Genomic DNA, 27947 nt, shown 5'->3' with positions numbered 1-27947 from the left:
TGAGAGAGAGAGAGAGAGAGAAAGACCTGAAATACAGGACTGCAGTTAAGTGGTAATCAGCTCTGTTCAAGTTCAGTAGGACATCTAAGTGATGCATAGGTTTGTGGCCTCTCCAGGTGTTCCACTTTATTTTGCGTTCATAATGATTTGTGTTCGTGATGCTATAGGGAGGTCACACTTTCTCTACTGTCTGCAGAAGTTTTTGAGGTGGTCGCACTCCTAACCCCACAAATGTTCGGCAGGAGTGGGTGGCTCACTGGAATGAATGGCGCTTAAGTCAATTACAACTGCCTTGGCCCATAGATTTCAGTGGGACCTTGGTGTCATTGCAACCCTATGTGCATTTACTTTGGATGACCTCAAGAAGCAAAGATTTAAAAACAAAAAAAATGTCGCACAACAACACACAACTCTGCAAGGCTATGCTAGTGAATCAGTTAGATCCATAAAACCCCCGATTTGGCCAGCAGCCTATCCCTACGCTGTAGGCAGTTGGACTGGATTACCCTTCCAACTCTGCAAATTATACGATTCTAGTTCATAATTTTTGGGATGGGAGGTGAAATATACTCGGAGTCAAGTGTGGATTTCATGCTCTTTATTCAGCTCATAGTAGCAAGAAATGAATGTTCCCCCAAAATATCTGCATTATATACATTATTTACACAATGGGCCGCACGTGATTGGCTAATTCCAGGATTCTCCTGTAGGCCAATCAGGTTGTGGATTCACTTCCACCTGGAGCTGGATTGGGTGGCTCCTGCGGACCAATCATACTGCTGCATTGTTCTAGGACCAATCAGACTGCTTTATTTTGGATCCTATTCAGCTCAGGACATAACAGGAGGGTGCCGGGTATGCACAGAACCGGAACCAATGCAGCCGCCCATGCTTCCCCCACTTCCGCGAGCCCTGAACTATGACGGCTGCCCTGAAAAGCCAATCACTTCCGCCCGCAAAGGTCACCAAGCTGAAACGACAAGGCTTGCCAACCAATAGCGCTCCTCCCCGAAGCCGGAGGTCGCACTTTGCCCTTCTCCAAGATGTCGCCGGCGGAGTCAAGCGGGTAAACCCATAGCGGTGGAACCACAACAAAAGTCTCCCACCGCCGCAAGCACTACTACCGGCGCAAACCCGAACTCTTTTTGTTATCCCCAGTGCAAAAGACGAAGCAGCGTCGTGTGCGTTTGTAAGGGGGGAGGGGAGAGAGAGGGGAAGGTTTACACCATAGAGTCGTCGAAGCCTAGAGCGCCCAACATGGATTTGTGAGCGGAGCCTTAAGGGTGGATGTGGAGTTCAGCATCGAGACATCGCCTAGAGCGCCCAACAGAGAATCGCGACCAATGGCGGCTTTCGCCCGTTGGTTAAGTCTTTCAACCGGAAGTGTGAGCCGCTGACCCCTCCCCTCTCCCTAGGCGCGTGAACCTGGATGAACTCTCAGCCGAGGGTGCCTGAGAGGAGGAGAAGGAAGGCGGAAGAAAGGGATGGCCGGGGCCGTGTGCGCCTGCGCGGGAGCGGTGCATGCTGGGCGCGGCCGGCCAGCCTCTCGCCCCGCCCCGCCCGCGCTCCTTTTCTTCCCGCGGTGACTTTGCACTTACCGGGCGTGTTGCTGCCGCCGCCAGGATGGTCGGGGTGAAGGTGATCGCCAACGACGCGGACTTCCAGAGCGAGCTCAGCGCCGCCGGCTCCCGGCTAGTCGTGGCCAAGTTCACTATGAGGGGGTGAGTAGGCAGGGCCCCTTCGGGGACCCTTCGCGCGTTCACACGAGCGGACACACACACGTGTACGACTCCCTCTCTGAAGGAAAGGAGGCTCTCCTCATCCTCCTCCCCCGCTCGGTCCCTCACAAAGGTCCCCGAGGAGGGGAAAGGCGTTATCCCAATTGTATCACCACATTCAGGTTTTAGTTTAACGCAGAGCTGTATCGCTCCGAGGTTGTGCCTGTTTATGGGATGTTATTTGGATTTTTTTTGGGGGGGGTTGCTGCTGCTGCTGGCTTTCTGTAGCTTTATTTTAGGTTTCCCTGCGATTCCTGTAGGAAATTACTCGGTTCGGTTTCGCATTTTAAAAAAAACCCAACATACTTTTTTGTTTCTGGCTACTTTTGCTACGTTGTAGCTATGTATTTTATTCGTTTTAAGCCGCCTTGAGCATAGTTTGATGGAGGCATACAAATAAATGTGTAGGCATGTAATTGTTTTATTTGTTTCGTAAGGTATGTATACACAGCTTGATTGAAAAACAAAATTTCAAAGCAGTTTACAAGAAAGATAAGACGCTAAAACCCAGGGAATTATTTTATAACAACATGCAAAAGTTAAAACACTGAAATAAATAACAATTAATTTGACTTTCTAAGCTTGCTCATTCATATTATTTAAAAGGCAAATATGTTAACCAGTTGTAATGAATTCAGTGACTTAGGCAGCTAACATGCCTCCCCCCTGGGATCTGAAGCAAAATTGTCTGAGGCTATATACTGTATATGGTTCCTTTTTCTTTGCATAGCAAATTATTTCTTTTCCTAAGCACACAATCATATAAGTAAGGCCTATTCAGGTCAGTGGGACTTACTCGTAGGTAAGTGGGTCACAAAGTTGCAGCAGGAGGGTGTGGCGGTAGAGAAAGCATATTGTCCATTACAAACTGTGAGAATAGATCTTGAGGTAGGGGCAGATGTACTTCAGGGTTGTTGTTTGCGCTGTTTGGTTTTGTGACTAGACCCTGGAGGTGCACCAACTGGAGCTAAGTGCGAAATAGTGGCTGGGAGCGGCATAACATAGTTTTAACATTAAGGCTCAAAGTGCCTTTCAGTGCATGTTCAGTCCAGTAATTCATTTTATTTCCAGAAGTCTCACTGCAAACAAGTTCATTGCTAGTTCTCCTGTTGACCATATATTGGGAGGACAGTTCTCTCTTGCCTGCTTTCCTGACAAGATCTGAAGTGAACAAGAAGCCATTGATATATTCTGATTTTTGTGTGGGTCTGATTTCACTAGTCTCGCCAATTATCACACTTCTTTAATTTTTAATTCACTTTCTAAAAGAACATAATGAAGCAACAGGTTCAGAAGCAGGAAGGAGCCCTATTGAATATGGTGTTCAGAATGCCAGCGTCAACTGGTGAGAGTTCTGTGGGATAGTCCTCACAACTTGAACCCTTTTCAAGGCTACTTCACACATTACAGAATTTCTGTGTGCAGCCTGCCTTTACGTAGTTACTGTTAGCTCATGTGTTCCAAGCACATGCACGTGTAGGAAGCTTGCCACCATCACAGCCAAGTTGTGTGACAACAAGTAAGCAGCATGTAATTTCCTGTGCAAAACCACAGTTTTGTGGCATGACCCAGATAGGGAGCAGTTGGGGATGAAGGGAGAGGGAACAGGTTTTCAAAGCTGCCTACCCCAATAAGCACATAGTTGAAATGGCATGCACTGTCATTGTTTTATTTACTCTGCCTTTTAGGGCAAGCCCTATAGCAATAAAAATGCAGCCATTGAACAAACACCATAAAGCAGACAAAACAATCTCTAGGGGTCCAGCAATAGTATCAGTACAAAGACTTGGCAGAATTTTTAAAAAGACCTTCTGGTTTGCTTAAGCCTGCAAGAGGGAGGGCTAAACAGTGCTTTTGGGTGACAGGATATTCACAAAATGATATCTTTACATCTGCTGGGCTCTGCTTCAGAGTTATAGCCTGAGCTGTTGTTTCTCTGTAGAGTCATCATCATTCCCCAGATTTGTTACTACAACTTCGTCTTTCTCTGGGAACTAAACCCACACCCTAATTTGGGTTTCAGTGATATCCTGTGACTAATTGCTGTACTTCCTGCTTTGGAAAGGAATTCTCCTTTTGCAGTTAGTAGGAGATATTCTGAAGGTGAAATCCTGGATTCATACTCTGGTTTGAGAGAAAATTGCAGTACGCATCATGGTAAACCATAGTTATCACTAACTTCGAAAGTGGAGAAATAAGGAGTATATATGCACAAGGGTGGAGGAGGACCATGTGTGTTTGTAGGAGTTCCCAGTTGCTAAACTACAGTTTGGCGATTAGAAATAGGACACTTGAATAGATCTGATTCATTAAGTTGGTGTGATGGTATAGAAGAGTACACAGTCCAAAGTTGGCAGTTTGGTTGGGATTATAACCTCACACAGGGTAGTCTGGGAAATGTTATTTGACATGGGAAAACAAAGTGAAAAGGGAGCTCAAACAAGTATGGTCCTAAGGAAAAAAGGAATGTTGCAGACATAGGGTTGAATAAAGGCACTGTAAAGGAAGCGGGTGGCGCTGTGGGTTAAACCACAGATCCTAGTGCTTGCCGATCAGAAGGTCAGCAGTTCGAATCCCCACAACAGGGTACGCTCCAAAAGCATAAAGTGCAAGTAGATAAATAGGTACCGCTCTGGCGGGAAGGTAAACAGCGTTTCCGTGTGCTGCTCTGGTTTGCCAGAAGCAGCTTAGTCATGCTGGCCACATGACCCGGAAGCTGTACGCCGGCTCCCACGGCCAGTAAAGCGAGGTGAGTGCCGAAACCCCAGAGTTGACTACGACTGGACCCAACAGTCAGGGGTCCCTTTACCTTTGCCTTTTAAAGGACCTGAAACAAAACATCACCTGAGACCCATCAACAGAAGTGGGATCTACTGTGCGTTACAAGGAAGGAGCATATGTGCAATTGGTTTGCTAGGCCCACTCTAGACCTTGTCATGGCAATTTGGGCAGTTGTGGTTTCTGCTATTGTTGCAACTAGAGCCAATCAGCATTGATGTGTGTGAGTTAGAGAAAGCTTCACTTATTTATTTAAACCAGCCAACCAACTGTTGGGTTGCAGATTTCTAGCTATTCATTTAATGTTTGTTCATTTGCTGGCAGTCTGTGTAACAGGCAGAAGGGAATAGCAGGTAGTACTGGGTGGATCAGTCAGGGTGGGGCAACTTCAGTAGGACCTGAAGAAATAATATCACAACTAGTATGTCTACTGACACTGGTACTGGATGTATTTCTGAACAGCTAAAGAGCCGGATGGTAGCCCTGTAATAAGTTTTGGAAAGTTGTAAGGTGCCACGTGCTTGCACCTAATCTTAACCGGGATTGAACCTGATCAGAACTCATTTGGTACCAGCTTTTGTAATGTTGCATGAGAACAAGCTAACCAGCAATAGTACTGGTTAGCTGAGCATTATTGGCTATGTGAGAGAGCTAATTCTTTCAGTTTTAAAAATTGGTAAGGTGGACTGAAAGGATGGCTAAACTGGTAGCTAGGGTCTGAATTTGCCTCGTGCTGGTCCTTTTTTATATTCACTAGATTTTGATTGGACTTGCAGAAATATTATTTTGTGGCGCCATTTACACTCATATTTCATCTTGAAATTATTGGAGGTATCTGTTGGCTTCTAATCAGTTTTTAAATGAAAATAGGATAGAGCTACTAGTGAAATGGTCACCTGCTATTTGACGATATTGGGCCACAGTCAGATTTTGTAAGGAGCCAAGAAGATGGTGGTACCCAGCTTCCTTCGCTGAATCATCATATCCTCTGATAGTGAAGGTATGGAGGAAGGATTGCCCTTTCTCCCTACCATAGCCATGGTGTCTTGTGTGACAATTTTTGATGATTTCTCATGGAGGCTCTCCCTTGGGGTCGTTAACAAGATCCAAAATGAACTTTTGTATCTCTTGATAGTTGCTTATGTTAGCTACATCATAATACCTTGGCCTTCATAATAGTTAACAGTATTAAAGTACTTGGCCATTATTCGGTGGTGATTGTCTGGTCAAATAACAATAACAATTTATTATTTATACCCTGCCTGTCTGGTTGGGTTTCCCCAGCCACTCTAGGTGGCTTACAGCACACGAGAAATTGTAAAACATCAGACATTTAAAATTTCCCAATGCAGAGTTGCCTTCAGCTAACTTTTTTTTTTTGTCAGATGTCTAACCCTCCACTGAAATATGCTATCTTGTTTTTCACTGGGACCCATTCTGTTGTGACTACAGGAATAGATTTCCATTTTAATCAGTATAGTTCTGTCCTCCCTGATTCCACTATGTAAATAAGTGCCAGCTCACAGAATACTTCTGCCTTGCCTACAATAAGGTCTAGAGGTAGAAGCCAGAATTGTGATCAAGCCCTGTAAAGATAGAGAATTTGTCCTAAATCCCCTTATTAACTGATGTGAAGTTTTCAGAGCTGTCTCTTTGGTTATGCCCTATTGCAGTATTGAACTGTTGTGATTGGTAATTTTCTGTAGCAAAGTCATTTTCTCTGCAGTCAGCTTTTACAGTGGAAAATCAGTAGGACATCATTGGTGTCATCCACTGGCAGAGAAACTGTTGACAAACATACTGAAAATGACTAAGCTTATTATCCTGACCTACAGAGGTCTGTATAGTAGAGAGACCTAGTAGTTTGGGGTAATTGAAATTCTCTAATCCTGCTAGCAATAAGCTTTAAACACAGACGTAAGTGCTAGTTGTAACCAAATTGCCCCTTTCCCAAATAATGATTTGGATACTTGAGCAGAGAGAAAGTCATTGTAAATAAGGAATGAAAGGCGGGGGAGCAATGAGAAGTGATGGTGCTGTATTGCTTTTTCTGCTGATGGGAGAACATATTTTGCTCAAGCTGTGTTTTCCATAGAATTCTCTTCCCATGCCGGTCAGTTTGATAAGAGGCCTTTGGGACAGACTGAGGTATTTCCAGGTCAGTGTAATTGTGCATTTTGCTGAGATGCTTTGTTGATGAATGATTTCATCTTTAGCGTTATGACTATGTATTTTTACTATTGCTGTATTTTTACATAGTCTGTAACTATACTGGGTGAATAGATGAAGAGAAGATTCAAAGTTGATTAAGCAATAAACAAAGAAAATTGTGTTCTTGTCTAATTATTGAAGCTGCTCGTGATGTTTTTCTTGCACTACTTTTACCTTTCTCCCTCCTTGTAATGGATAGATTAGAAGATAGTCATATTTCTTTGCTGACTTCAGGGGAGGGGGAAATCACGATTTTTCTTTTTTTAAGCCAGGTGCATGGCTCTGCAAAGTTGTTTGTATTCAGGAATGTGAAGTAGGAACATAAAATATTGGAATGGTGTGTATGGATCCCCCACCTTGGCAGCTGCCAGCATAAAAATAATTTCCCTTACTCTTGAGTTATCAACGTATTGATTAGGGTCTGGGGAGACCAGAAGCAATACAAGTCTTTCACACTCTTTCTGCTTTCCTCTGAAGCAGGGCGGAAGATGAGCTATCCACTCTTCCCTCCCGCTGAATTCTCTGTGCAAATTGAATGACTTTGGGAGGAGAGGGAGGGAATTGGGGCCATTCACAAATAATGGATTGCTCAGTTAAGTGGAGCCAAAATCTGTGGCTCCTTGACACTGGAAATGTGAACCCAACATGAAGAGAAATATTAAATAATCATAAATCAGAGATGCTGTGTTGGTGTGCGTGCAAAGTGGGCCACAGAAATATTCGCATGTGGAGTGTGTGAGAGAGAAGATGCAAATTGTCACAACTCCTTTCCTATGCTTGCTTTTGTAAGTCTTGGAATGAAGCAAAAGGTGCTGTGTTGTACTCTCCAGAGAGCAATATATTTTAATAAGCAAGAATTATTACATCACGAGAAAGCTGGATGTTTACTTACAGCTTGGGGAGTATTCTTTATGAGAACCATTAAGTTCTCATGGTTTTCTTGTTACCTATAGTCCCTGAGCACTGTGGAGTACACAAATTATGAGATGTGTTTCTAATGCCAAGCTTCGAGACGGTTTTCTACGAAAGGGCGATCGCTGTGGGATTGCAATTGAGTATAAAAGGATTTTGCTTTACATAGGCTAACCTGTATGCTTTCATTATGCATTTTGCTGAGAAATGATGATGTCGTCAAGTTGACTTGAAAAAGTGTCGGATATCAATCTCCTTGGTCTGAAGCTAGATGTTTTGGAGATTGCATGCAGCCAGTGCCAAAAGCAGAAGCCCTGCATCTCCTCTAGGGCTGGGCAATATAGCAATAGTCCATATCGTGGTATCAGTTTCATAATTTTTGACTTTGCAATATAGCACAAATCATGATATGTGTGTGTGTATGCTATGCAAAAATCACAATGTGGGGAAAACTGTGAAGCCAGCCAATGCCTCTACATAGCTCCATCCTTATTTCAGATGTTGTAATATATCAGTATATCGCAATGTTTAGCTGGTGATATATCACAGACTTGAAAACCAGATATCCCCCAGCCCTAATCTCCTTCCCTGTAACATCTAGCAAGCTAAAACACATGTTGTGACTTAGGGTGGCAATGAAACTTACAATGCTGCTATCAGCAGCCAAAGAAAATGGGAGAGAAGGCTAGGTGCATAATGGTGGTTTATTTTACACCCCACTTTCCTTCAGCAGAGCTTGATGGATCTCACTTCACACTACTGGAAGGAAGAAGAGATGGCAGTGTGAGGGTTGCTGTTCTCAGTACAAGCCACACAATCTCTGTTATCCTTAGCTTTAGCCTACTTTACCATGTGAATCCCAAGGGGGCTGCAGTTATTTAAGTGGACGTGCTGATGTGTGTTGTCCTTTTCTTCCCCCTGACAGATGTGGCCCATGTTTAAGGATAGCCCCTGCTTTCAACGCTCTGAGCAATAAATATCCCCAAGCGACATTTTTAGAAGTTGATGTGCATCAATGCCAGGTGAGTAGTGTTTGTGTATGTGTGCATGAGCATGTTGTCAGTGAACAAGATTTAACTCCTACAGGTGTATTTTTTTTGATATGTGGGATATAAATGCAGCCCAGAAATAAAATAAATATTTAAAGCATTTTTTCTAGAAGCCTGTTAACAATCAGTGGGCACACCTACCTCAGAGAAGGAATAGGCTGTAGATTGTCCTCTAAAAGGCAAGATTGGCATTTATCAGGAGCAGAATGCCATGTAAATGTGTAAGGGTTAAGTTTTATAAACCTATTGCTTCTCATGTTATTATTGGCAAGAATTTGAGTTATAGGTTGGTAGAGTTTAAGTTTGCTGCTGTGGGTGAAGGTACATTCAACTGTAGACAGATCTATCCACGATAACCATTTTAAGTCGGTGGTTCAAAACAAGCAAGCTGTCATGTGATGGATGCAATGATCCCATGGTAAATTGGGTCATTTAAATTTTATTTTTTTATTTGAATGTTGTGGTTACATTTATCTGTAGTCTACCAGTTTGCCTATACCAGTGTCTGAATCAAATATTGGCCAGATATAATGAACGTTCAGGGCTTTCTCCTAACTCATGATTTCTCCACTGAGATGCAGAGAAGGTGACATAAAACTCCAATCAAATATTATTCAGATTGTATTGCCAAATTTGGAAAAAACTTTTGTAATACAGAGTTGACAGAGCTGGATCCAGAAAGGACCCTCAAACTGCGAAGCTGCTTGTTCAGAGGGGTTGCAACCCCACCCAGGGCAGGCAATTGACCAATTTCTCAGGCACAGAAACTACTTACCCACAGTAGGGGTATTGCCAGGATTCAAGCTTGTGCTGCCTCTCCTAATTCAGATCTTTTTAGAGTACGACACAAATCTTAAATAATCAATATTACGAGGGTTAGGAATAGAAAGTTCTGCTGAGGTGACATTTTATGATGTGTGACTGCAGTGGATAGAAAGGTTCAATTCAGCTGGCCCTTTGAGTGACTCCGCTTCAACCCTCTGCAAGCAACGCTATGTTTTTCAGCTATTAACTTGAAGCCTGGTAGTATTTAATGTCAAATTCTTGTTTCCTCGTGTTGTATAATTTGGCTACTTGGAACATATTTGGTTTGTTTTTTCTGGTATAGATGTTAAATTCACCAATAAAATGCTTTTTAATTATGCAGAACTATTGTTGGCATTTAACAATGCAAGTTGTACCATAAGGCTTACATTATGAAATTTAAGCCATTAAAAAGCTGATGTTCATTCGCTCTTTTATGAACTAACAGTATCTTGGGTACATAGTAATAGGAGTCTTATCCTTATTCTCAGTACAGTTATAAAACTTTGGAAAATATCATTTGGTGCAGTTTCATCTCGGGTGGTTTTAACTTAGTGCAGGGAGTCTGAAGAAACTTGCGAGTGGTCTTTGAAGCAAAATTTTTAAAAAGAATGTGGCAATACAGTGTTCTTTCCCTAGTTGTGCAGGAGAAAGCTGGCTCTAATAGTCCTTGGCTAAGGCTTAAGCCTGTATCTCATCTCATGCGCAAAAACAAGATTACATATATAGGGATCCTGGCCACATCTAAAAGTGCATGGAAAGATAGTAATTAATAGGATCATAATGTGCTTCACTTTTGTGAGGGGAAGACATTCAGAGAGCTTTTAAGTGTCGTCTTTGTCTTTCAACAGTGGATATGTGACTCCTGCTTGTCAACTTTTTCACAGTGCTTTCAAAACTGCTGCAAAATTTGACACTTGGCCAGTAAACTGTGTGGCTTAATAAATCATGGCTTATTAAGAATTAGTGTTTCCCTTTGCTCCTCCCTTGCACATCATCTTCATTGTTCCTATCAGGGATTATTGCATTGAGATGATTATGTTTGAACCAGCCCAATGGCTCAATTCAGGCACCATGCCTAACGATGGCTTGAGCTTACAAATAATATACAACAGGCAAACAGTGTTTTAGCATGCGCAGAAGTGCTCTATCGCGCACGTACAGTAGCGGCGCTCTATTTACGAACTTTTCGGGGTGCGAACGGCACCCTGAAACGGATCACGTTCAGTAGAGGTACCACTGTATTAAAAAGTCATCATGAAAACCTTTTTCTCTGTTGGGGAGCAACATAGAAAATTGTATTTCCAATTAGCACTATTTTTGCATGTAAGCAGCAAACATTCTGCTGCTGATGTTTATGTGGATGACCTGGGATGATTGGTACTCTTTTGTTCATTAAATACTAAAATCTTGCTGCACATTGCTAACTGTTGACTTCTCAAATGCTAGGGAACAGCTGCAACCAATAATATATCGGCAACCCCAACGTTTCTTTTCTTCCGGAGCAAAGTGCGCATCGACCAGTATCAAGGTGCCGACGCTGCTGGATTGGAAGAGAAAATCAAACAGCACCTAGAAAATGATCCTGGAAATAATGAGGATACCGATATTCCAAAAGGATATGTATGTATATTTTATCTATTCTAGTGGATTATTATCTGTGCAGTGTTAAAAGATTTGCATTCGAAAGGATCCAGAGGATCAGGATGGAGCTTCCATGCAGGTGCAAAAGCTCTTCGCATGATCTGGGACTTCTGAGGGTCCCCTTTCCACTGCAGTCCCTCCTTGCTCTCCTCCTCCCCTTAAATAATGCCTTTGAAAGTTAGAACTCCACCTCCATCACAGGCAGCCTCTGTTGCATCAGGAGGGAGGGAGAGATACAGAATGTATTGATGCATTTGAGAGTACTTTTTGAATCCTGTCCCGGATGATAGAATTTTGAATTTCTCTTTCTCCATCCCTCCACCCCTTCTCTTTCTCTCTCTCTCTCTCTCTCTCTCACTCACACACACACACACACACACTGAGCTCTTTCTGTTACTGCTCTTACTGCACATGCAAAGTCTTTATAGCTGTTGCTCACAACAGGCCTCTTGTCTAGCAGCTGTGGAAAGGGGAAATTTTATGTTAGGGATTATTAGGAAGAAGATTGAAAATAAAACTGGTGATAACATAATACCTTTATATGAACATATGGTGCGTATGCAGAACTGCATACAGTTCCGGTAGCCGAACAGGTTATTGAAGACCTGGAAAATGTTCAAAAAAGGGTACTAAAATGTGTAATGTTGCTTGGTGTCTAGGGAGCACATAACCCTCAAATTACAAATCCCCTTTCAGGTGATTTTTTAAAAAAGCAACCCCACATTCTCCTGGTTATGGATTCTGCCCTTAAGAGCTGGGAACAGTTTTTCCCAAGGCACAGGAAAAACAAAAGTGGTCAAATCCACAGCAAGTCCACATAGCTATTGGGATCAGCCAAAATGTCTTAAATCATGTGCAGGTGTTTGAGTTCTCTAGAACTTTTAATTGGGGCAGGATCCTACACTAAGCAGTGGAGTGGAGTGGAGTTTTAAAATCTTTTAGTCCAGATCTCGAAGTCTTGAGACCAGAATTTCTAATCATCTTTTTGTCAAACACTACCTTCAAGGTTTTGCCTTGACTTAAGAGAAGATAGCTGTCAGCAGATTTTTTTTTTTTAAAAAAAACCATCTTTCCTTGTTGAGGTTTTACCTTGGGGCTCCTGAATGTTGCAAATCAGGGCTTGTCTGACAGCTGGAGTGACACGTACATGTAAATGAGTACCTTAATGTGACAAAACACTCAACTGGAGCTGTCATCTTCATGACAGTTTCTGAGCATCATTTGATATAATATTCCTCTTAAAAGGGGTCAGCTTTCGCATCCTGCCCAAAATATTAATACAACCCCTGACAGAGTACAGTGTTTAATATTTCAGCCAAGTGCCAGCGCAGCTAATAGTTCAGTAGCTCAATAAAAGCACACCCAGCTGCTGCAGTGCTGTGATGGTTTGTTTTCCAAATTAGCAAATGCAATCCATTAGACTTTGCTGGGAAACTGTACGTGCTAACCTAGAATTATGTTAAATGCAAGAATGCATCTCTTTTGAGATGTTAAGTACTTTAAATTCACAGCTAAATAGACGCAATCCCTGCTACCCAGTTTACCTTTGCAGCTGAATCTTTTTCCTGTAAATAACCCCGTGAATATAAGGCCACTTGCATTTGTACTAGTTCAGATTTACAAATGTTGTCTGTACCGCTGTGTTCATTGCGTCTAGTGTGAATGCAAATAGTTAAGCAAATAGTTAAATGTAATAAGCAGTTGTAGCAGCTTTGACTTCCAACGAGGCATTTGCTTCTAAAGCTTTTCAAAACTGTCCTGAAGGACACAAAAGTGAAGGATTGCAGAATTGTACTTGGACTGTCTTTTCAATTAGGTAAATAGATTTTCCCTCCTTTGGTGTTTATCTTTGTTTTTATTATTTCAAGTGTTCTGTTTCTAAACTGCCGTCTTGCCAAAGCGCTCATTGTAATTTATGACATGAAACAACAACATACAGCAGCCTTCTCCAACCAGGTGCCCACCACGTGTTTTTGGCTACAACTCCCATCCCAGCCAGCATGGCCAATGGTCAGGAATGGTTGGAGTCGTCCAAAATATGTGAAGGGCACTGTTAATTAAATTCAGCTCTGGTCCTCCAAGCTGATATGGCTCATCTTGGCTTGAGCCCAGCAGAGTATAACCCAGAGTCCGCAACGAAAGGATGAGGCAAGTATGGCTACATTGCTAAGCTTTATTACCAAGCTATGCTGAGAGCATACAAATATACATCTTGTCTCTCTGAGAAGCAGAGAGCAACTCCAACAAAGAAATGACAGTACAAAGGAAACAGGAAACCAGGAAACGTCACATTCCGTCTCCCTTTCCCGTGGGAATCCAACAGTATCTAGACAGTGGAATGAAAACATAGTCCTGTGACTACCAGCAGCTGCTCAGTGAGGGAAACAGAAACCAACAGGCACCAGGTTTGGGATAAGGGATGATAAAACAGTGGGTAGGAAAGAGAAGAGAAGGGATGATCAATCTGTATGGAAAAATAAGTGCCGCTTGGTTTTGCATGTTTATCCCCTGTAAATGTCTTATAAATGTATAGCCCAGCCAGGTGATCATTGTCACTGTCTCTTACTTCTAGATGGATTTGATGCCATTCGTTAATAAAGCTGGCTGTGAATGCCTTAATGAAAGTGATGAACACGGGTTTGATAACTGTTTACGTAAAGACTCTACCTTCCTGGAATCAGACTGTGATGAACAGGTATTTTGCCTTCCAGAGAATATTGCATTATATAATCAAAAGTGCAGTAATGTTGTGGGTCAATGCATTTGAGATCACTCTTAGATTTTTTATTTCCTTTTGCTCTCTCCACAGCTGCTTATTACGGTAGCTTTTAATCAGCCTGTCAAGCTTTATTCTATGAAGTTCCAAGGGCCTGATAATGGTGAGTAAAAATATTTCTTCTTTCAAGAGAAGCCATCTATGCATGCAGCCACTGTTGATTTTAAAAATACAAAGCACAAGACACAGGTTCCTTGCTTGTGACCCTGTTCTCTTGCTCCTAAGTCTTAAAGTCTGGGCCTGACCATCAAGCACATTGCCGCCATACCATCAAGTTTCTGCAAATGCACTCTAGGCAGTGCAAAACTTTGCAAAACAAGCTGGCCACTCCGGTTTTGAGACCGCTGGTATATTTCCAAGAATCTGCATTTACGAAATTATGTGTTGTGTCACTTTTGTCAGGTGACATGTCAGCATAGCTATCTTTTGACATCATTGTTCTGAAGACCGTGGTTGCTAATAACATTTATTTCTATTGCACCTATTTTAATTGGGTGTGGTACATATATTGAAATGAAAGCATGAGCTCTGCCCTGAGAAGGCTAGGAACACACTCCTCAGCAATAGGAATGGAGTCTGGGCAAGTCCAGTTAACTTTCTCCACAGCTGAGGTTGGAATTGTGCTATGTGTAGTCACTTTAATGCTTTAGCCTGCTAAGGGTGAACTTTTGAATGCTCCCCATAACATGTAAAAGCCATACAACCTGTAGCAACCTTCTCCACCCCCACCCCCCTCATCCCTGACACTTGACCATGGTGGCTTGAGCTGATGGGAATTGAAAGTCCTACAACTTCTGGAGACTGGAGAAGACTGGCCAGTAGTGTTAAGTGCAGCCCTTACTAACTAAAGTTATAAAATGTAAGCAAGTGATGTGCTTGCTTCTGATAGAAGGTTCTTTGCCTTGGGGTGCAGATTGGACATAATAATTTCCCTGTCTCGGTTCTTCTGAATCTACATAATTTTCGTACACAGAAGAACTTTGAAATACTGTCAAGTATATAAAATCATGTTTTGAGGGTTTTTAAAAGAGTCAGTGGCATTTTTTTTTAATCGCAGGTCAGGGTCCAAAGTATATAAAAGTGTTTATCAACCTCCCTCGATCAATGGATTTTGAAGAGGCAGAAAGAAGCGAACCCACTCAGGCCCTGGAGTTAACGCCAGATGATATCAAAGAAGACAGTATTATCCAACTCCGCTATGTAAAGTTTCAGAATGTTAACAGTGTAACTGTGAGTATAAACCTTCGAATTCATTCCTGGTTAACAGAATCCTATGACATTATAAAAGGCTGACTCCAAAGCATGGTAGATCCGCCAATAACTTTTGCCACTTCTACCATAGTTTTAATGCAGTGAAGCCCAGCTATGTTTTTTCCCCTCTTGCCTCTTAGATACAGCAACTGGTAGGGATGGGAGCCTGGAATATTCAGGTTTGCCAGACCCAGCTCCTGTCAAGCCTGAGAGAGAGGAGAGCAAAGTGAAGATGGGTCTGGGCAGACAAAATCACTATTTTGCAAGCAGCAGCAAAAATCCCTTTTGTTTTGTAGACTAGCAAGAAAACCTGATCCAGTCCCATACAGCCTATTTTCATCTGTTGTTTCCAAGAGGCTTATTTGAAGGTCTAGCTATTTACCTTGATGTCTACTTGTTACTTTGACTTGATTGTATTAATACAGTGGTACTCGTTTTATGAACTTAATCCATTGAACACTTAGTCCAATCCAGTCCGTTCTTAAACCAAATCCATTCTTAAACCGAGGCATGCTTTCCCTAATGAGGCCTCCTGCCACCGGTGCCCTTCAACTGTTCTGCTTCTGTTCATAGACAGAGGCAAAGTTTGCAAACCAGAATACTACTTCCGGTTTTGCAGAGTTCGTAAACCGAATACAGTAGTTCATAAACAAGACTGTTCATAAACCGAGGTACCACTGTACTCATCACTAGTTCCCCCAATACCTCCCCCAAAGTCTTATTTGGCCCTTCAACAGAGGTTGGGAAGGAGGCAGGAATCTCCTTTATTTGCACTGAGGGTTTCAAGAGGTCAGGATTGGCAGGATTCTTCTCACACTTATTCTTTTCGAACCTCAGTGCAAATGCAGGCTCAGAGGACGGATTGCTTACTAGTTGGGCATCCTTCTCACCAGATGACCAATGACACTTGACCCCAGCAAGCTTAGAAGTGGATTTGGTGAATACGCAGGTGGCGCTGTGGATTAAACCACAGAGCCTAGGACTTGCGTAGGTCAGAAGGTCGGCAGTTCGAATCCCCGTGACGGGGTGAGCTCCCATTGCTCGGTCCCTGCTCCTGCCAACCTAGCAGTTCGAAAGCACGTCAAAGTGCAAGTAGATAAATAGGTACCACTCTGGCGGGAAGGTAAACGGCGTTTCCATGTGCAGCACTGGTTCGCCAGAAGCGGCTTAGTCATGCTGGCCACATGACCCGGAAGCTGTACGCAAACTCCCTCGGCCAATAAAGTGAGATGAGCGCCGCAACCCCAGAGTCGGTCACGACTGGACCTAATGGTCAGGGATGTCAGTGTTTGTAAAAAGCAAAAAAAAAAAAGAAGGAAAGGGTTCTGACCTCCCTTTGTCTCCTCAGTCTCCTTGTCGGCACAAAAAGAGTCCACGAGAATATCCTTGCAGAGTTTTATTCTTAAAAGTCTTTGTGCAAAACACAACTGAATAACTAGACACACCAGCACTAACCAACCAACCAATCCAAACACCAGCCTCAGCAACAAACTAACATTTCTCACTTATATATACAACTTGGTGCAGACCGCTGAGTCATGCTGACCCAGCTTTATTCGCATTAAAGAAACAGCGGCCATTTTAGCCGTGACAAGGGATCCCTTTACCTTTAGTGTAACTCAACTCATCTGTCCAGAAGGTGGTGACATCCTTTAACTGCTTGGTTCAAGCTCCACCGTGGACTTGAATCCTATCCCTTAGTTAATACAGCCCAAACATTTTCCATTAACAAACTTGAAGGGGTAGACTAGTCAGCCCTGTCCCATCTTCCCTTCACTTTGCTTTTCCCTGAACTTCAAATAAGTTGACTATTTTGTGGGCTATTGGATCCCTCCACATCATGTAACTCAGTACTGATCTTTTCCATTTCAGTTATTTGTCCAGTCCAATCAAGGTAATGAGGAAACGACGAGAATTTCATATTTCACATTTATTGGAACACCAGTCCAAGCAACAAACATGAATGATTTTAAGCGGGTATGTTCAAATCTGTCTTTTAAATTGGAGACTGGATTGCAGTTTTTAAAAGCTGCAAGGGACAGTGTTAGCTGAACAGCTCCCCATCACTGTAATAAATTGTGAGTTCTGACTCTTCAAAGGTCTTCCATTCCCACTGCAACTGATGTAGCCTTTTCGCTTTAAAAAAAATGAAGAGTGGAATTTGTCTTGGATATTCTGCCTTTATGAAGTGTCCAAAGAATGCACGGTTGCTTTAAAACGTTTGCAGAGCCAAATGACCTCTTAAGCCAGGGTTTTCCAGAATTGATTGCTTTATCTCCAAGAGGCCAGAGATAAGAGGAGAGGGAGAAGACAACTGTGGCTTTTAGTCTACTTTTCTATGGTAGTGTATATGGAGCCATGTTCAGATAAATACGAAAACCGGTTTTCTGTATAAAAAACATATGTCTTCATGCATAATAATGATGATGATGATGATGATGATGATGATGATATTCTGCCTCCAATTCTGTAATGGCAGAATATAAGAAGCTCTGCTGGATAGTAGCAATGGAGAGTATAAAAAGCCAGCAACACAACTGGAGGAATAAGAGAAATTGTGAATCGTGTTAGTCCTTTGATCTTTAGATGCCCTGCTTAGGTACTCTATAGCTTCTCAGCCTTTCCTAACCTGGTGTTTTCCAGATATTTTCAACTAGACCTTCCACCACCCCTGACCATTGGCCATGCCTCATGGGGCTGATGGGACCTCTATAGGACACTAGATTGAGGAGGCTGCTATAAAGGGTAGCAGTCTGTTTCTCCCCCAGATTCTTAGCTTGTGCTGTAAACCCACAGATGTGATAAATAATACTGGGCTGACAACAAGTGTTGTCAGCTACCTAATAGGCAGTGTTGCAAGGCAGAGGAAAGTGGGTCTCACCTTGTTAATTAATTAGCCTATACCAGATGTGGAGAACCTTTGGGCTTCCAAATGCTTCCAAATGCTTCTGAACTAGATTTCCTTCCAGCCCCAGCAAGCATGGCCCAGTGCTGTAGTTGTGAAACATCTGGCGGGCCAAAGATTCCCCACACTCACCCTGTATAGTGCAATTTAGATGGTGCTTTTGAAAGGAAACAAGATGTGATAGGGGCATTTTGGGGAATCCCTGACTTAAGAAGTGCATTTAAATATTGCAAATGTGCATGGTATTTTGTATGCAGTCATGTTCGGAGCGAAGGAAACTCTTTGCACAGAAAACTTGATCATTTGCCTCAAGTGATCAAGGTTGACTTGGGTTGCTGTGCGTTGCCCACAAAAAACTTCTTAACTGTTTATGGTGTGTTTTAGTCTTCATGTTTGTCTGCCCAGTAAATATTCTATACTCCCATGTCAGGACCATCAAAAGAGCTTTTTCAGATACTGGGCAAAAGTAGGAGAAATGTGTTAGCATTATGTGTTCTGGGTACTGTAAGACAGAGTACAATAATGAAATAGAAGAGCTTTGGGTAGCCAGTAGGAGAACAGATGCAATGGAAATCAGGGCTCCTGTACTTTTCATAGGTGTGTGGAAATAATAGATTTTATTGGATGCAGCTTGCCATGCAAGAGAGAGAGAAAACCTGCACCTACTAAAATTTTTACTTCTGTGTATCCTAAAAGGCAAAGAGCCTTGTCCTTATGATAGTAGAATTATCTATCTGATCACTAACAGTGCAATTCTATATGTTTCGACTCAAAACATCCTGTAGATTTCAATTCGGGAGTACTGTATAGGATTGCACCCAAAATCGTTGTAGTGAAAAATAATATATATTGCTTAGCTAAACTGTAGTTTTTATGTGCACATACTGAGATTAATTGGGGTGTTAATGGTCCATTATTAAATAAACAATACTGAATATTTAAAGTTTTGCAAGTTACACCAAAGTTTTTAAAGGCAGGGATGGAACTAAATCCAGATTTTTAAAAGAGGTGCATTCCTTTTTAGCGACTTAAGTTAAATGTGCATTGGAAAAGAAGGGGGTGATTCTGCAAGGTGTTGCCCAGTATTCTTCCACGGAAAACTCGTTTCTCTTAGACACCCTTGTCTTAGTGGATGAGCTAGCTTGGCTGGAGTGTTTCTGGTGTGGCCCCCTCACCTTGCTTCAGCAGTGGTGGCATCTGTGTCTCTGAGGATGGAGTCCTGATGCTATAGCTGAGAAGATAGACCCAGCAGAGAAGTATCTGTCGTTATTGGTGCTGTGATGGTGGAAGAGGAGCTGAGAGAGCTCTCTGAATCGGATGTGCTGAATAACGACTGAGGAATACTCCTGGGAATGGTGACTAGATGAGAAGCCATTGGAGGCCAGACAGAGCCATCAGGCTGCCATTTTCCCCTCCAGCCGTAGAGATATGCAACACTACGATATAGCTTAGCATCTATACGTAGAAGATCTGAATTGCCTCCAAAGTTCCAGAGCAAAAGCTTGACCACATGGCATGCATGAAAAGTTGGGACAGGGAACATCAGACCCAGGGGTCATTTTGTGGCTCTCCACATCATTCTGTGTTCAACTTGAGAATGGGGCACCTTGGAAAATGCAAGACCAGCTTTATCGTATCATTAATGCAATGGAAGGACTTCGACTTACAGATGTATTCAGAATAGCAAGGAAAACTGATACTTTATAGCCCTTTATTCCTGCTCCCCATAGAGGAATGTGAGTTCGATAACTTCTCCAAACTTCTGCCCCCCTCAAAATAGCTTCCCTTGCTAATATCTCTTAAGGTCCTAACTTCTCCCTTCTTGCTTTAATTGGAATGTAGAGTAGACTAAAAGGCAACTGAAAGTATGACTTAAATTACACTGCCTGAAGTAACACCTAAGGGCTTTCATTTTTATTGTTGTAAGTTCTTCCATTGCTACCATAGTATTAAGTGAAGTCTGGGAATGCTTTGCTTGCTGCATGTGTTGCTCAAACTTTGCAGGCTTAAAATGCAGAGACGTGTGCGGGAAGACAGAGAGAGGGAGAGCAATCTTTGCTGCTTAGGTCAGAGTAAGGCTTGGCATGACCTTTCTCGTATGCATAGATTTCATTGCTAATTCGAAATGCCAGATGTTAGGTTAGGTCCATGGGGGGGGGGGCGACAGTAGAGCTCCTGCCACTCCCTTTAGCTTGGAGGGCATCCAGGGTGTGCAATCGCATGAGATACGTAGCCAGCTTTTCTGTGGCATGGCGCTTCCATCCCTTCCTGTTCACTTCCTACGGTTTTTCCTTTGCTTCGTTGTAACGCTCTGTTTCATTACTTTTCAGCATTTCCCTGGCCCAAAGAAATAAAAATGCAGAAGATTTCTGTTTCTTAAATGGTCTTTCCTCACACCGCCCCTTTTCCCCTGCTCCTTCCGCTCATCTAGCACCTGCCTTCTCCTTTCCATCGCTTGGGGCACCATCATATCCTGCTCTGCGACGGTTTTCCTGGGTCTCTTTGCTTTTTTTTAATCTCTCTTTCTCATGGACTTATCTTTGTTTTTAATATACCATTTTTTAAATATATATAAAAAAATCTTTTTTTGCACACTGTTTTTGTCCCACCCACCCCAAAAAGCCATCTCATTCTGTTATTAGATGCTTAGATGCTTCAGAAATTCACCTGACAGCTCATTATTTGCACCTATGCGTCTGTGCATTCTGTATCCACTGTGAGTAACGGAGTTCGAAGAGGTCTGCTGTATTCACAACTGCAACTCTGGTCTGGGTGACCTGTGGCTAAAGTTTTCCTGATAGGGATTTTTTTACAGCTCCTGCACTTGCCTTTGAAGACTCTTCAAGGCAAGGAGGTTTTTCTGTCTCTCAAGGTTGAGCTGCCCTCTGATAACGTATGTGAAGCTGCCTGAACAGAATCACCATGGGGCCTTCTTAGGCCAGTGTTGGTTGTCCCTTCTTGCACCAGCTCTCTGAGATAATCGTCCAGAGAAGATCCAGGCACTGAAACGGCGATGCTACATCTTAACCGTGTGCTCTGTCACTTGTGTCATGGGAGCCCTCCAAGGCAACCTGTGCCCAACATCCCTGTAATCTGGACCCATGGTTCAATCCGCTGAGAGCCAGTTTTGCAGCCGTGTGTTTTGAAATACGATGCAGCAGCTTGTCTGAACACCGAAGGGGAGGGTCCATCTTAGGGTTCCCACTGCCGCTTCAAAAATGATTGAGCAATTTAGATCTTCTCTGTGGTGGACACATTCAAGTGAAGTAATGAAAAATGAGGTGGTATCTCGGTTAGAGTACAGCAGTGGTGAATGCTGCCTTATCAATGCTGCCTTCTTAATCTAATGAGGAAGAGTGAGCCCATTTCCTTGTTGAAAGAATCCTGCATTGTACATTGCCTTCTGTGGCATGAGGACAGTATACGGCTAAAAGATGTATTGTAGCAAAATTGGGCAGGGTTATAAGGCATAGGGCATAAATCTGCCCACTTTTGAGTGTACAGCCAGTGTACAAGTTAATCCTTAACCGAATAAAGCAGTCAAGGGACCTCAAGTCACCCACCTGAGTGAAATCTGCCCCTTATGGAGAATGAATTTTTATGTGAAGTGCACAGATAATAAGAAGCAGAAAGTGTGCCAGGAATAATGAAGTATTTCAAGAGGCGTTGCTCTGTTGTGTTTGAATTACCTTATTAGTCTCATGGTTGGAAATTGTTGGTGTAAAGTTGGGGGTTATAAATATGCTAACGAAACGTCAATATAAAAAATATTTAATTTTTCAGGTAATACACATGGGGCACTTGAGCATTTGAGCATTTCCCCCTCTGAATGGTATAGATGCGTACAATTATTATTTTTTAATGGTTGCTCCACCTCTGCTAACATTATAATTGTCTAATTTCTGGGTGTACCTGCTTAATCCAAACCTGTAGCGCAATGCTTTAAGCGCTACTGAAGAATAAACATTTCTCTCTCCCCTTTCTTGGATTTAGTTTGCCTGTTTATAACATGCTTAATTAAATCTTAATTTGGTTGGTTGTGCGTGTTTTTTCATTCAGTGTTGTTTTGTGAGATAATAATTCTACTTTGGCCTCTGCGTTTGAGACTCAATTATCTGCATGTCACTATGTAGAACGATCCTTATCCCACAAGGGTAGGCTAGCCTTAAGTTCCACCCCCTTGAAATTACTTCATTACTTAAAGTGTGGCTCCTCATAGTATTGACCAGCCTTCCCCAGCTTGATGCCCTCCGTATATTTTGGACTATAATTTCCATCAGCCCTGGCCATCGTCCCATCATCATCTTGATGACTAGAACTGGTGGGAGTTGGGGTCCACCACATCTGGAGGGCAGCAGCTTGGGGAAGGGTCTCTTGACCATGAGCTGAGGTCCTTGGTATCACTGGTGGCTTATAGATGTTGCACTTGAGAGTCTTATCATCAATGTCTGAACTATCTGAAGTGTGTGCTATTTTTAAAAAAAGAAGAAGAAAGAAAATGCCTTCTTAAATGCACAAATACTGTATGATAAGTGAGACCTGTAGAATTAATATAAGCAGTACACCTGCCAAGGAGTTGCTATATCCCTCTGAACCAAACACAAGAATGTTTACCATGGGATAGATCTGAAACACGGTTTATTTTCTCTTCCTCAGCCTGATCTGCTGAAACAGTCAGCAGCAATAAAAAGTCCACATGTATTTTGTCACTAACATGATGACCAAGGACTGTATCTTATGTTCCCTTCCAGTGCAAGGGCTCTTTTGCAACAGCATTTCACTGGTTCAAAACATTTTGCCCGTGGAACAAGTCATGCCTCTAAATGGCTTTAACTTAGCACTACATATGATACAACCCCAAGGGTTTGTACTTCGCTTACACAGAAACCTGTTATTAGCTTTAAAATGTAATTTTGTTGCCCTTGCCACACAAAAAAGAAAATGGATTTATAGGTAGACCGCATACCAAATGGAAGGCATGTCTGCTTAGTTTGCATTGTGATACTAAGACCTTGCAGAACTTACTGGTTTAAGTGAAACTTCTTTCCAATGTGTAACCTCCTAACAATGCGTACTTAGAAGTAACTCGACATTATTTCAATAGGGTTTACTGCCTGTAAGTATGCTTAAGCTTAAGGGCAGAGAAACTGATTCTGTTCCTCTCTGAGCTGCTGCATTCCTGCGTTCCCAGGAGGAAGCCTTGGGGCGTCAAACCGCTGTATGTGCCACCAGTAGGAAATGCTGTAAAAGTTAGGAGGTGCATTGTGAGTTTGCACACTGGTAATGACAGCGTATGCTATTCCGGCCATTTTCACGCCAAATCCCACCCTGCTGCCTTAGAATCCAGTGCACAGAGACCCCATCATTCCAGAAATCTAGTCAATACTGACATGTTGGCTCTCCCTGCAGTGGGCGTGTTGCATACTTGAAAGATTTACTTCTGGTGGACCAGCTCAGGTAGACCCAACACAGCAATATTGTTACATCATAGCTTACTCAGCCTACTCTGGGCTCCATGACATTACAGTGGTGCCTCGCAAGACGAAATTAATCCGTTCCGCGAGTCTCTTCGTCTAGCGGTTTTTTCGTCTTGCGAAGCAACCCGATTAGCGCTATTAGCGGTTTAGCGGCTATTAAAGGCTTAGCGGATTAGCGGCTAAAAGGCTATTAGCGGCTAGAAAAAGGGAGGGGGGAGCGGAAAAAAATCGGAACACTCGCAAGACGTTTTCGTCTTGCAAAGCAAGCCCATAGGGAAAATCGTCTTGCGAAGCAGCTCAAAAACAGAAAACCCTTTCGTCTAGCGGGTTTCCCGTCTTGCGAGGCATTCGTCTTGCGGGGCACCACTGTATAGGACATTTAGAGATAGTGGTTTAGCTGTAAGCATCTGAATGTGGACACAAGTAGGCAAGTTTCTTGGATGGCCCCCCCTACCCTAGGTAGTTCAACTTTGGTATGAACATGTGGGGATTGTATTGCGTTCAGTATTTGAATAAGACCTTGCTTTATTGGCTGAGTGCATACTAAAAGTTACCCCATTTGATCCTCTGATCATTTTATTACTGGCTAAATTTGGTTTGCAAGAGGCACTGGGAACTGGCGGCCCTCCAGATGTTGGCCCATCAGCCCCAGCCAGTCAAGGGTGGCGAAAGTTGCAATCTAGCAAGAACTAGAGGGCCAGAAGTTCCCTGTCACTGGTTTACAAGATCCCTCTCCCACTGGCGCTAGAATGCAGCAAGAAGACTTGCTCTTTGGAATCCGTTCCCCTTTTTATTTGCCTAAGTTCTAACTCCACTTTTCTCTTTTCTCAGGTCGTAGGCAAGAAAGGAGAGAGCCACTAAAGTATGAAGAAAATGCTGGGAAGGGCCTTATTTACAATCAACATGGGATCTTCACATTTATTTCTAGCTCCTGGGAAATTGCTTGACCATAGCCAGAGAGACTGTCAGTCTGTTCCACTATAATACCATTACAAATAAATCACTGCATTTTTGTTAATACAGGATTTCACTAAAAAGTGTTTTCTGTTGTAATCTTGGGTCATAAATTTGTAAATAAAATCCATTAATTTTGCCAAGTTGTTTAGTGCAAGATTTGCTGTGTTGCTTTGAAGGTGGAAACTGGACTCGGGCCTCCTCTAATTTAAATATATATCTTTTGCCGAAAATGTTTAAATAACCCTTCATTTTCCCAGTCTCTGTTTTTAGAGATGGTTTTTATTCCAAGCGATTGAGGCATATTGGTTCGTCCGAATTCTCGGCACACTTCCGTAGATCTTTGTCAACTGTCTGTCAAAGTAGCTTGCTTTGAAAACGGGACTTCAGGGTGTGGGGCCAATGCCCCTTTGACCCCTTTCCAAGGTGAACTGCCAACAAATCCCATTGGCACAAGAGCTTCTCTGCAGGTGGCAACTCCAAGGCTAGGTGGCCACGGATTTGGCTGAGGGGTTTCCAGTTGCCGACCCTTATCAGGTTTAATAATAGATGCATTTGTCCTGGTGCTTGTATTGAACTGTATGTGTTCATTGAAAAAGACCTGAAGGATCTCTAACATGTTTTACACGAAGACTGGGTTTGCTGCTGCTCTTATCTCTTAGCTTATGCAAAGCTCTCTGGCTGTGGCCTCTTCCTCAGAGGAGTTTCCTATCTCCTTGTTTGCTGATAAATTGTAGTGGCTTTCCTGAATTTGTAGCAATCTTCAGATCAAATCACGTCTACTGTCCCTCTCAACTGGTGTTATTCAGAGACCCTTGTGGGGTTCTACATGAGAGCAAGAGGTATTGTTGGCTCTTTCTATGCCGGGGTTAGGTTGGGGAGGGGGAGTCCTCAAATCAGATGGATGGCATGCCAGAAACATCACTAGTGCTCAGAACTTCTATGGTGATTCCTTTTTTGTGAACCGTCCTTGGCCAAGGGAGTTCCAATACAGTTCCAGTTTGTCATGCTTTGTAGCAAATTTGAATCTAGATCTCAAAACGAGCAGATCCTGGAGCAAGGTTTTGCATAGTAATGCCCCATACCTACCCGCTGTATTGCCTCATAGTGAGGTAAGATGCACAGGGCAATAACCAACATTGCATGAGCACGCTTGCTTTTCTCTTTCTGCAACTTCCCATTCCTGCCACCTGCTCCAAAAGCTCCCCCAACCCTCTGGAACAGATTTTGGAGGTACACAGGGAATTAGCTCTGCTGGTGGGAGAGGCACAGTTGGATTTCACCCATGGTATGAATGTGGAGGCTGAATAGCTTTGTGTTCTGTCTGAGGCTAGTTTTGCAGAGTCTTCTTTCAGTTTTGCTACCTTCCCCCCAAATCTGACCTCTCTGGGAGAAGGTGATGATCAAATATTTCTAATAACGGCACATTAGGAGTCATGCTTCCCCCCACCCAATGTTTTTAATAAACTTTTAGTGAATTCGCTTTATCTCTCTAGAATTTCATATAGAGAAATATTCAAAGCAGATAGTTATCTTTATTGAGGGATGAGTGTCTAGGCTTGATTGTTTTAAGCCTCTTTTATAAATCTCCTTGGCACAGCTCCCCATAAAGATTTTATAAATTGTGCATTGACCGGCACCATGCCCATATGAGGTTGGTTTCTAAGTCACAGTGAGTTTTAACAAAGAGGTTTTAATTGGAATAATTACTCTGTTGACTTAAATTGGTTGCATTTTCTCTGTACAATAAATCCCAATAAGAATTTAAATCCTACCGTAATTAGTATTCTGTAATTTCTATTTTGCTTTTTTTTGTTAAATACTGCAGGCATTTTTGTCCTGCCTTGGCAGATTTAGGTATTAATACTTAACTTAATTCTTGTGCATAAAAGTTGGACACAATCCACCAGAAATGTTTCCTGCAAAAAAGCCCTTTTGGAAAATGGTTGGGACTTAGCTAAATTGCAGGTGAAGTTGTTTTGCTTACACACTTCCAAGACATTTTCAACAAGCGAGATCTGGAATGCATGTTGCATTGTGGAGTGTTGCTGATTAGCGTTCCAACCAGCTATGCCCCTTCCAGGCTATATCATTCCATTACCCTTCCCCACATTGTTCTCCCCTCAATTATCTTAGCTCCCACTAAGCCATATTTAGGGGACTGAGGCTTCCAACCCTTTAGGTTTTTATAGGAGAGTTTTTTTTGTACATCTGCAAACCTTTGGATTCCTCCAAGCCTGTTGCTGCCTCTTTCATGTGTGAATGATGCCATTTGGACTGCAGAAGGAGCCACATCCAGATAATGAGTTTAATAGTGGTATATAGGTTGGAGTTTTCCCTGTGTGATAACTCCTGTGATGCTAGTGGTCTAGCTACTCTGCATCACAGTGTACCACAAGTGGTGTGAAAAGGGAGAGCTATGGCATAAACCTGGTCCTGTGCTCCTTTGTTAAGAACATAGGACTCTGTAGCCCTCCATCTTGCAGGGCCACCGGTTCCCCATCCCTAATACAGGAAGAGCCCTCTTGGATTGGACCAAAGAGCCATAGAGTCCAACATACTTTTCCCAATAGCAACTAGCCAGATGTTTCTGGGAGCATACAAGCAGGGTTAGAAGGCAATGCCATCCCTGGAGAAAGCAACAGCTGGGAAGTGAAAGACCAACGCCATATATGGACAGAAGGAATCTCCATGGATATAACAGTTCTCAGATGCAGGGGAGAATAAAGATACTGGGGTACCTTGGTTCTCAAACTTAATCCGTTCTGGGAGTCCGTTTGACTCCCGAAACCGTTGGAAAACCAAGGCACGGCTTCCGATTGGCCGCAGGAGCTTCCTGCACTCAAGCGGAAAGCCACATTGGACGTGTGGCTTCTGAAAAATGTTCACAAACCAGAACACTTCTAGGTTAGCAGCGTTCGGAAGCCGATTTGTTCGACAGCTAAGCTGTTTGAGAACCAAGGTAACATTGTAATAGTTTGAGTTCTTCACTTGAAGCTTTATAAATTTATATATTGTAAAATCACGAATGGAAATAATTGCGTGGCTGTTGACTAAGGGATTATTATTATAACTGAAGCGTAACTGACGTTAATTAAGATTGTGGAATGCAGTGTTATAAGATCAGAAGTGCACCCAAACCATCACTCAGGGAGCCACTTTAACTAAAATGTATTAATTAGAAGTTGATTGGCACTTTGATAATTGTATAATTTGGGGATTAATTGTTATTTGTTATAATTTGGCTATTATTGGAAAACTAATAAAAATATTTTTTTAAAGAAGGAAGGCAATGCCACCCCTTTTACTTTCTGGTATGGACATCTGGTATTCAGAAGTCCATTGCCTCCAGATCTTGTGTCACAGCTAATAAACCTATCCAAGCCAGTGGCAATTGCTATGCTTGGA

The 27947-nt window shown here is 42.6% G+C and overlaps 1 protein-coding gene across 3 annotated transcripts; it reads left to right on the top strand.

The window, feature by feature from the left end:
* The first annotated feature begins 1540 nt into the window (after positions 1-1540).
* TXNL1 (thioredoxin like 1) lies at positions 1541-24682 on the top strand. 3 transcript variants are annotated; one of them, XM_082242192.1, is made up of 9 exons: positions 1541-1721; positions 8605-8701; positions 10982-11155; positions 13749-13871; positions 13986-14055; positions 15010-15182; positions 17076-17180; positions 21892-21940; positions 24417-24682. In XM_082242192.1, the coding sequence occupies exons 1-8, from the start codon at positions 1624-1626 to the stop codon at positions 21919-21921; spliced, it is 870 nt and encodes a 289-aa protein (XP_082098318.1). In that variant the 5' UTR covers positions 1541-1623; the 3' UTR covers positions 21922-21940; positions 24417-24682. The 3 variants fall into 3 exon arrangements, with proteins under 3 accessions (XP_082098318.1, XP_082098319.1, XP_082098317.1); XM_082242193.1 differs by lacking the exons at positions 21892-21940; positions 24417-24682 and adding an exon at positions 20439-21510 and having other exon boundaries at positions 1542-1721; XM_082242191.1 differs by lacking the exon at positions 21892-21940 and having other exon boundaries at positions 1544-1721.
* Positions 24683-27947: the final 3265 nt, after the last annotated feature.

The sequence above is a fragment of the Podarcis vaucheri genome (assembly GCF_965113315.1).
Source record: "Podarcis vaucheri genome assembly, chromosome: 11".
Taxonomy (NCBI): domain Eukaryota; kingdom Metazoa; phylum Chordata; class Lepidosauria; order Squamata; family Lacertidae; genus Podarcis; species Podarcis vaucheri.
This window is presented reverse-complemented; position numbering and strand designations above follow the sequence as displayed.

What these genes read in the sequence shown, in the direction of transcription:
- TXNL1 (XM_082242192.1), top strand. Translation starts at nt 1,624, where the DNA reads ATGGTCGGGGTGAAGGTGATCGCCAACGACGCGGACTTCCAGAGCGAG. An exon ending in TTGATGTGCATCAATGCCAG is followed by an intron (nt 8,702 to 10,981) that starts GTGAGTAGTGTT and finishes CTCAAATGCTAG; the next exon opens with GGAACAGCTGCAACCAATAA. An exon ending in ACATGAATGATTTTAAGCGG is followed by an intron (nt 17,181 to 21,891) that starts GTATGTTCAAAT and finishes TTAATTTTTCAG; the next exon opens with GTAATACACATGGGGCACTT.